The sequence below is a fragment of the Arabidopsis thaliana genome, chromosome 3, assembly GCF_000001735.4.
Source record: "Arabidopsis thaliana chromosome 3, partial sequence".
In the NCBI taxonomy this organism is placed as follows: Eukaryota; Viridiplantae; Streptophyta; class Magnoliopsida; order Brassicales; family Brassicaceae; genus Arabidopsis; species Arabidopsis thaliana.
The window spans coordinates 21,312,433-21,322,442 of NC_003074.8; the positions used below are offsets into that span (position 1 = coordinate 21,312,433).

At 38.0% G+C, this 10,010-nt stretch overlaps 2 protein-coding genes across 3 annotated transcripts; one reads left to right on the forward strand and one right to left on the reverse strand.

The window, feature by feature from the left end:
- Positions 1-65: 65 nt before the first annotated feature.
- Positions 66-8,049, forward strand: AT3G57570 (ARM repeat superfamily protein; the record flags this gene model as incomplete). Of its 2 annotated transcripts, NM_115617.7 has the most annotated exons (24): positions 66-316; positions 414-514; positions 630-840; positions 930-1,011; positions 1,145-1,427; positions 1,536-1,638; positions 1,737-1,873; positions 2,426-2,599; positions 2,864-3,066; positions 3,170-3,307; positions 3,423-3,511; positions 3,868-4,015; positions 4,267-4,316; positions 4,577-4,632; positions 4,974-5,137; positions 5,245-5,429; positions 5,627-5,684; positions 5,767-5,839; positions 6,185-6,286; positions 6,406-6,499; positions 6,589-6,714; positions 6,797-7,023; positions 7,115-7,255; positions 7,491-8,049. In NM_115617.7, 24 exons carry the CDS (start codon positions 166-168, stop codon positions 7,671-7,673), a joined length of 3,279 nt encoding a protein of 1,092 aa, NP_191316.5. In that variant the 3' UTR covers positions 7,674-8,049. The 2 variants fall into 2 exon arrangements, with proteins under 2 accessions (NP_191316.5, NP_001190119.2); NM_001203190.2 differs by lacking the exons at positions 66-316; positions 414-514; positions 630-840; positions 930-1,011 and having other exon boundaries at positions 1,389-1,427; positions 7,491-7,933.
- Positions 8,050-8,058: 9 nt separating this feature from the next.
- Positions 8,059-9,947, reverse strand: AT3G57580 (F-box and associated interaction domains-containing protein). Its single transcript, NM_115618.3, has one exon. It carries the CDS (start codon positions 9,592-9,594, stop codon positions 8,368-8,370), a length of 1,227 nt encoding a protein of 408 aa, NP_191317.2. The 5' UTR covers positions 9,595-9,947; the 3' UTR covers positions 8,059-8,367.
- Between the last annotated feature and the right edge of the window lie 63 nt (positions 9,948-10,010).

The following is a 10,010-nucleotide window of genomic DNA, read 5'->3' on the forward strand; positions in this document are numbered from 1 at the left end:
ACGATGTCGTTTCATCTTGTAGCGGGAAATAAAACAGAGCTCAGGCTTTTTTTTTTTTTTTTTCTGTTCGTCGTCGTCTCCGCGAGATTGCTACAAATTAGAGTAGAGAGTAATTTCAATCAGCAATAAATTAAATACCTGGAATTGCTGATTATTGAGAGGGAAATGGAGGAGGAATTGATACGAAGATCAGAACCGGAGTCTCTAGTCTCCGTCACTGTAGCTAGGTTCATGAGTACGCTTCTCTCAGCTCGCCCTAAAAAGCTACGAGAGTCTATTTCTCGTCTAACTCCTGATTCTCAAAAGGGTGTCTCAGGTAATAACTGTTTTCAATTTCAATTTTATCCTTAATCTGTGTTTATTTATGTTTACACATGCTCTTTTGGGGTTTATAATCTGTTTGTTTTCGTTAGGCTCTATCGATGAGGCACTCTGGTTTTTGGAAAAGTGCGTTATAGACGCTGCTGAGAGAGACGAAGCCATGAGTGAAATTCTTGTACCCATTATCGAACATGTAATATCTTAAACCCTGTGAAAAGTTAAAACCTTGCTTGATTGTTGTAATGTCCGGTCTTTTATCTTGTATGTTCTTACGTGTTGGTTTCTCTACTTTTGTTGTTGTTTTTTAGACATTAAGGTTTAAGGATTCTAAGCATGGTAACCCAGCTATGATACTTCTAAATTGGCTATTTCAAGATGAAGTTCTCTTTCAAGCCGTTTCGAGAAATCTTTCGAATATCATTTTGAGGAACGAGGACAGGTTTTTAGCGCTTGGATGGTGTTTACTTATCCGACGTCTTGTAGAATGTGAGGATACTGGGGATCAAGGTTTTTGGCATGGTGAGCATTATAATCATCTGGCTATCTCTATTGAAGGAAAGAAAACGCTCTCTTTACTTATGTACTTGTATAAATTTTTTTGTTGACAGGAATTAGGGAGAAACATTCTATGTTTGTGGAGATTGTTTCATCTTGTGTGCCTCACTTGTTGATGATTGTACGCAATGGAAGGTATAAAACTTCTTTGTCAATGGGTATAAATATCATCTCCTGCTCTCTATTTTTTGTTCTATATGGAGCAAGTTTGTACACTTACATACATAGTCATTTCCACTTTGTTCTGAGCTGTTGTTATTTTGTTTAGTATTTTACAAGATGGATATGAGGTGCCATCTCGTCTTTCTCTTTCTGCTGCTGATTGCTTGCTGTCAATTACTGGAGCCTTAGCAAAGAGGGATAATACTCTGATCAATAGACCAAAGTCACCAACCATTACGGGGTCTCATCAACCTGTTGCTTTGACACCTAATATTAGTGAGAAAAAAAAAAGGCCGACTTCTCTACCTGAAGACTCAAACATTGAGACAAATTGTATACTGTGGAACCACATGGAGGATCTGACACGCCTTGTACAATGTCTTTTTGCTGTATGTTCGCTGATCCATCTAAATATGCTTGAGCTGTGTTCTAAATTTTGAAGTGACGAAGTAATCCATGATTTGAGTCGAGTAATATTGACAAATGATTCCTTCCAGTGGAACAGAAAAACTCGACTACTGCATGCGAAGGGGTTAAGTCAAGTGCTGAAATGGTTAGAGGAGTTGAAAGAGCATCATGGTGGCTCCCAAAAGGAGGCAGGTCTCTGACTGATGCCGCCTTTCCTTGTTCATTTCCGTTTTCTGTTTCTGTTTTTGATTCTTGCTTTTCAAATTCATTGTTTAATACCTGGATTTCAGGCACAGAGGTATCTATGGGTGGAGCTCTACTGCTCTCTTCTTGTTGGAAGCATTACAGTGTCTTGCTCCACATGGAAGATCAAAAGTTCTCAAAGATTAGTAAGGAATTGTTGGAGCAATATTTGTCTGGTATTAAGGTTAGAAATTGTCGCCAATCTTTTTTGGTTTCAAAATTTTGTGATAGAGATAAATATTACATACAGTACCTATGGGTTTCTATTGTGTCCGTATCTGCAACTGCTGCATATGTCTAAGTCCTCTGAGTCTCTGACCCAATTTTGTCTAAGAATAAGTTTATGTCATCGCCATCTACAGTTTCTATTTTTTATTCTTTGTTAAAAAGATAGATATATCCAGTAACATTTAGTAGAGTCGCTTGATATTTGATGGGAATGTATTTGCATGGTATATGTATTTGCTCTGGAGTCTTTTGTTTCACGCAGAAAATTTATATAAAATACACAGAGACAAGTTGTAGATGTTATATTGGTAAAGGGCTGCTTACTAGCTTTCTGTTTTAGTTAGTGTTGTTCAATTTGATTGGGTTTGTAAGAAGCTAATAGCATTAAAATTATAAGTTATGGAGTACTGTTTTAATGCTTCTCTAGCTTTCTGCTCTTTCTCTTATTATTAGTGTTTTCCTAATTGATTGGGTCATCAGGAAACTAATAATGATAAAAATGATGCAGTATTATTCAGAAAGTTATCCTCAGGGATGTTCGGACACCAAGAATGGTGGTATAGAGACACAGAAGTTTTTCTTAAACTGTTTATGCCTTTTGTTGGGCCGCTTTGAGGGAAAGAAATTTGAGAGCATACTATCAGAGTATGGAATGAAGCTCGTGCCTATTCTTCTACATCAGGTATCTTTCGCTATTGTTTATTGAATAGGGGAGTGATGACACACTTTACCTGAAGTTCTCTTGTAGTTATATTGGTTGTTCTGCTAGTTATGCTAGAATTCATTTCTTATATTGGCTTTTATGACTTCCTGCTCAACTCATAATTTTGTTCTGCTCAATTGATTTTATGATTCTAACATATCGTGAGAAAATTAATCTTGAAGGGTTATATATATACACCCATGTGATCATCTTAGTGCTTACATTCTTCCTTTGTATTCGAAGCTTCGCAGTAACAATGAAGAGATATCAGAAGGCGTTGTGGCTATATTTAAGGCAGTCTTCTTTAAATTACAATCTCAGTCCGGAGACAGCTTCTCTGATACAATGTGCATGGACGTTGTGATACCATCACTGCTTCACCTTCTTGATGAAAGGGATGGCGCGGCCAAAGCTGTTAGTGTCCTGCTGGCAGACTATTGTTCCAAGTATGTCTATTCTCTTTCCTTTTGGTACTAAATCATGTTAGTAGCTTTCTAGTTACCAGTGACGGTACCTAGTTTGTCTCTGACTTAAAGAAACATTCACCAGAAATGCAGGTAATAGCTGTCTCAGTGAAATTCTACAACGCCTTGCTTCTGGAACTACTGTGCAAAGGCTGAATTCTTTGGATGTGATATCAGAAGTAATCCTTATGTCAAAAGATTCATTTCCTTCTCATATACCCTGGTATGCAATCATTTATGTTTTTCGTCCCAATTTTCTATTTCTAGCTTTTCTGTATCTTCTTTATTTGCATTCTCATCCCCTCAGAAGTCAGAATCATTTTCTGCTCTTATTTCAGGAAAGAGATTGCGGACTGCTTGTTAAAGTGCCTTGATGACGAGGAAACATGTATCTGTAAACAAACTTCAGAGTTGCTGAAGTCAATCGGTTGGTCTTCTTTTAGCCTTTATCCGCTATTCATTTGGAAGCTTTTGTTTGTGGCCATTATTAATTTCTGGTATTGGCAGTCTTATGTCTCTTATGACCTCTAAATATGGCCTTTCTTCATTTGATAAGATGAATTTTGCTGATAATAATCAGTGTTTTGTTAAAAGGAGGATTTCTGTTAATTATTCATTATTCAGATGAGAAAAACTTATAAAGATCCAATTTATGGGGTCCAAAACTTGTTATTCCATATTGCAATGGCAGTTATAGTTCATATTGGATAACATTTATTTTCTGCTTTCCTATATAATGAAGCCAATCAACTGAATGATTTTTGTTATCGTTTTTTCTTCCAGAGCCATCATTTGTGCTACCGAATTTAGTAAACCTCATTTATGCACCCAATGGAAAAGTACAATCATCAGCTACAGAAACCTTGCTTGGGGTCCTGAAACACCATAAGGAGGATTTTGATGTTATATGTATGTTGCTGACCAGTCTTAGGTATCGTGCTCTGTCTCTTTTTCTCCTTTCCCCATTGTATACATAGTTGTTTGTTTATTCCCATTTACCCTAAGTGAGATGTGAGAATACACTGGATTCTTAGGTCAAGTTTGTAAAAGTAAACTTACGAATGCTCATACGTGAAAATATTGACCTGACTACCTGGTTTGGTTTTTAATTTTGGTTTTGCATTGTATCAAGCTAATATTGAAAAAGGCTTTCTGCTTTTGATCTCCACTTTTCTCTTGTAGTAATATCCAAGCTTTGGATACTGCAGAAAGTAATGGACATTCCACTGAAGGTATTTGGCTTCTTATTTCATTACCATAGGCTACATGCGATACAGAATCTGTGTTAAAATTTGTCTTATATATGTACAATCCGAACGTATTATATAAAATTATTACAACACTTCAAATTTAAGCTGGATAAGAAATAAAATTACTGGAATGTGAAACTTAAACGATGTGAAATATGAACTAGTCTGGCTGAATTACATAGCGGACACTATCAAGTTATTCTTGGTCAAGGCATGCTCATCATCTTCTTGTACTGTTACAGGTTTAACTTTTGACAGTGATCGAGTGCTAAAGCTGATCCCAGAGTGGGCTAGAAGTGTAAGTACAAGAATACGTCATGCTTGCTTTGCTATCTTTGAAATCAATCCATTTTTGTTTCTAAAGTGCATGTATAGGCACCATTTACGAACTGTTGGTGCACTACTGAATAGAAAATGGTAACTGAACTATTAACTCTGAACCTTCAACACAAACTTTTTCAGGCATTGGTTGTCCCTTTTTTCCCTTCCAGTACTATTTCCTTTTATCTAATTGTTTTCTTGTGTATGTGCTGGGAAACTCTTCGCATGGGAATGACCAAAGTGACCAAAGCTTGTGCCAGCTATAATTAGGCAATTAGAATATATTTCTGCCTGTTGACTGAAATCAAATTCTTACAGGTACAAAACTGGAACTCACTGATCGGACCTTTGCTTGACAAGATGTTCTTGGAGCCATCCAATGCCATCATGGTTAGGTTTCTTAGTTGCATCAGTGAATCTTTGGCAGATACGTCGGACTTGGTCCTTCCGCATGTACTTTCACATATGAAGAAGCAAAACAAGTAAGTACAATACGTACCATAATTGTGATTTCTGTGGTAAGAAAAACTTTCAACGACTCCCAAAGATAAAACAATATTGATTATCTATAATGTCAATTCTAATTTAGGGTGGATGCGAGCTTCATATCCAGATCTGATACTAAAAGTTCAGTTGACAAAACTAAATCGGAGAAATCTCTATTTGACCACCTTTGCCCACTGCTTATATTAAGACTGCTTCCCCAAAGAGTGTTTGATGATATTGATTCTTCTACAATTTATGGTAAATTCCTCAGCGGGGACTCTGTGAATGGTAAGTATGCTTATGCCTTTGGTTTTCTTTTCCTGATAAGAGAGGATTGGATATTTATCATAAGGTCGTTTGATCCTTATTCTCAATTAGATTCAACGCTTTAGCTATATTTTCCTAAGCGGCATGATCAAGAGTAGATACTGACAATCTTAGACTTGATTCACTACATCTATTTCTTGTCATGTGTTACTTATCAGACTACCAAGACATCAAGTTTGAGGATTGTCAATGCATTGCTACTTTCATTTTGGAAAGGTTATTTTACTCTCAGTGATCATCAAATACAATCTACCCTAATACTTATTTTATATCTAGCGAACTAACTCTAGTAATACAGGGCATTTTCTAAGTTTGAATTTGAAGAAGTTCGGAAACTCTCTGCTGAGTTATGTGGACGTCTCCATCCCCAGGTGCTAATTGACTACCTTCCTTGCTCTTGTATTGTTGGTCAATCTTGTCTAAATGTTTATATATGTTTTAAGCCTTTGTTTCAAAGTAAATTTTATATACCAAGAAACAATGGTAGATTCTCCTTAATAAGTTTTCTGTCAAGTTCACTGCTATCTTCATGCGAAAGCAAAGCACATGCAAAATTTTCTCCCGTCATAACTAGGTTCTGTTAGTATGGAGAAGGGCTTGGTGCATTTTCTTATATCTGAAATTTTCTAAATGCCTACTTCAGTTTTACTTATACAACAGTCTAGCCTACTCTTCATCATCCAAATTTGTAATATGTCGGCACTTTTACTCAACAGGTGCTATTTCCAACTGTTTTATTGCAACTCGAAAAGGCCACAGAGATACAAGACAGCCTCAAGATTAAAGCTTGCCTATTTTCTATATGCACATCTCTTATGGTAATATATTTAATTTTTCGTGTCCTTAATGAACATATTCTGTGATCCCTGTTGTCACTTGTTCGATGCACTATCAATTGGATTAGTTTTGTAAATTACAAGTTTTCCGTCACTTGCAGGTCCGAGGCTGGGAGTCTCTCTCACACAGAGTAACACCTAAGATCAGGAAAGTCCTGGAAAATATTTTGTTATGGCCTTCTGTTGAAGATGAAAGTAAGACACCGGCTAGTGGCTATTGATTTATATCTCAAGCTCTGTTACCTTTCACTTCCTCACTTCATGGCTGTTATTTTTCCTTACAGTTTCCAAAGTACAACATGGGTGCATTGATTGTCTGGCACTGATGATATGTGCTGAACTGCAACATCTTAAATCTTCAAAAACATCTGGAGGAGAAAAAATACGTTCAACAGGGAAGGACACATCTGGTTAGTATTGATGTTGTCTAACAATAGCTTTTCCAGACTTGTGTATACATTGTATCCTGATCTTTAGGTGTTGATGCGTCAGGTTATTCTGTCCTAGATTACACTATCCATTGTTTAATAGAAGACCGAAGTAACTGCTCGTCTATCCCAAAGCTGAGTACTGATATCCTAACTTGTGAAAATCCTCTTCCTATTCCATTTCGTCTATGCATGGCAAATGTTATCATCAGTGCTTGTCAAAAAAACCCTGAGTCTTCCAAGAAGACTTTTGCCCGAAAAGCTCTTCCGCCTCTTATTCATTCCCTCAAGGTACTTTTTGACTGCTTACACTCATTTCGGATTTGGCTAAATTTGTTTGCATTTTGTTTAGTTTTCAACAAAATTCCTTAATTTTGTGCAGGTCATATCTGTACCGGAGGTCCGTGCAGCTTGTATCCAGGTCTTATTCTCGGCCACATATCATCTGAAGTCCACACTTCTTCCGGTTTCATCTGATCTGCTGAAGCTTTCCCTGAGATTTCTTGAACAAGGATCCGAAAAGGTACCAGAAATCTATTAAACTTATTTCTAACATGTATACAATGGTATGGAAGTAGACAAAGAGCTTCACATTAAGACATGAAACTTCCTTTCTCAAGTGACTACTGTCGACATTTCTGAATCCCACAATCCATATCCGAAACTGTCTGCATCTATCCACATCTGAACTCGAATATTTATGACTGCCTTGAATTTAAGGTTATGCGGAAGTCAAACATTATTCTCTTGTTGCGTAGGAAAAGCTGGCTGGCGCAAAACTAATGGCATCACTGATGGCGAGTGAAGACGTGATACTGGAAAACATTTCAGAGGGATTGCTCGAAGCAAGATCAGTTCTGTCCAAAGCATCTTTGTCAGACCCTTCTCGAGACGTACGTGAAGTCTGCGCTAAGCTATTGGCATGCATAACGCCGTTGTAAAGCCATTTGTTCTTCTTCTTCTTCTTCTTTTTTGCCACTTTTGGTTTGTTCTCGCGTGCCAATGAAGTCGGTATGTAGATATGTTGTAGCAAACGATGGCCTAACTATAATCTTATGTAATATGCAAAGACCAAATACGTTTTAGTAACCAGTTATGGTGAACCTGCAGCTACCATTTTGTGTTTTCTGAAACTAAGTCTTGACTTTTTTTAATTTGGGAAAGATCAGATTAGAAACTCAAATCAACACCAGTCCACTCTCTAGGTTAGCAAAATACTCATACCTGTTCTGCTGCGCTTGTTCTTCACAGATGGATCCGAGTTGCAGAGACCTCAACCTGATGATGGTAACAAGGCAAAAAATGTGCTAGAGAGAGACAGCATCAAACTCTACAATTATGTATGTTTTATTGATTTAGAACTGAAGAGATGGAATTATATATGAAAACTAGATTAACCAAAGATAGTCAAGAGGTACGTACGATTTTACGAGTGCTAGATTTGACTCGCACAGACTTTTACCAACGCCTATAATACTACTATTAACTAAAGAACATAAACGCATAGATGACATGCCCTATGGCTTTTTTCTTATTCCTTGCCTCATCGTTTTACTCTCTTATAATCTTCTCTTCTTCTTATGTCTTCATCTTCACTGATGTATCTTTCATTTCTTCTCCCTACTCACACCATCATCATACCACTTCCCCGATGTTTTCAGGCTGCACTAACTTTTGACAGCAGGGGCAGAGACTCTTGACATGAGAAATGCTTGACTTGAGTTGCTTCGCATCGTTTAGACTAAGATCCTCTACATAGTCAACATAGGCAAAAACTTCACCACGATTCTCAACCTCTTCAAGCTTAGCTCCAAAGCCTTGGATTTCAACAGTTTGCAGAGTTTTCTTTTCGGGATTGAAGTAGAACACATAGTACGGTTTACATGTATACTTCATACACAAGACAATATCCCCAGTAGCAGTCACTCCAGCAACTGAAAATTCGCAGGAAGCAAGGACTTCATTCTCAGGCAGAGTGTAGACATACTTCACCCATTCCAGTTTCTCAACATCCTCTAGAACCCACAGACACAACTCAACGGTACGTCTTCCACCAGCGTCAACACAGTTGCAATCAGTCACACCTAATTTACCCATATAGTTGACCAAACTCAATCTAGTAGGATCCTTTAGACGATCATTAAAGCGGGCAGCGTCAATAAACTTGAACTCCTCAGAACTAACATCAAAGCGAACTATCAAAAACGTCAATCCAAAAACTGTTTCAACTAAGACAGTTTTAGCTAAGTAATACAAAACCCCATTAATGCATATCCCTTGATTCGAAGAACAACGCTCATACAGAGGACAAGGGATATTCTTTTCCCTCCACTTGAGTTCTCCAGATCCTAATGTTAGAATGAAATGAGTATCAAAAGCCTTGAATCGCTTATCAACGGGATCAAACACTAAAAAGCCTCGAGACCTTCTGTCCTTCATGATCACAGGTAAGCCCGTATACATTCCGGTGATAGGGTTACAAATCACAATCGTCTCAGTATCAACGATATGCACAGCAGGAAAATAGAGCAAACCTGAGGCATAGCTACAAATGTAGTGGCTAACATCTCCTGAGAACTTGCTATGAAACTCTAAATGAGCTGATTTCTCATACCGATTCTGTGACTGAGGCGATGAGAAAAATTGCCACTCATTACATTTGTATCGTTCAACAGCAAACAAGAGACGTGGACGATTCGAGGATCTGCTCAGGAACAGCTTGGTGAAATCAGTACTGCGAAGTATAGACGCCCACTGCTTGGACAGTGTACGAAACCTAGCCACTGACTTCGAAGGCAATCTCGCGAAGATCTCGCGAATGAGATCAGTTGGGAGTGATACATTCATTTTTCCTCTATCCATCGGATTCGCCTGAGTTCGTGATTGTTCCGCCGGAGAAAGAAAGGGTTTGGGGCTACGACGACGACAGGTTGGAATTTGTGACTGTTTATTTTGTTCTTTCTAAATTCGTCCGGTAAACGAAAGAAATAGACATACTTTATAGATTGTGTATGTGAGTCTGTTGGAAAAAAACGCAGAGTTCTCTTTCATAGCAGCTCATTCAGAAAGATAAGTTTCGCCGATCTCTTGCCGTCCCAATCAGAAAGATAAGATTCGCCGATCTCTTGCCGTCCCAATCCACTTGGGGTTAAAAACTTCTCCCTCTACACTAGTTCTGTCTGGGATAGAGTGGATCCACAGTCCGAAGATTTCTCCGTGTTCTGTCGGCTTTGTTGCTAGTCAAGGTTGTTTCGTGGTTTCATCCGTTTTTCTTCTTT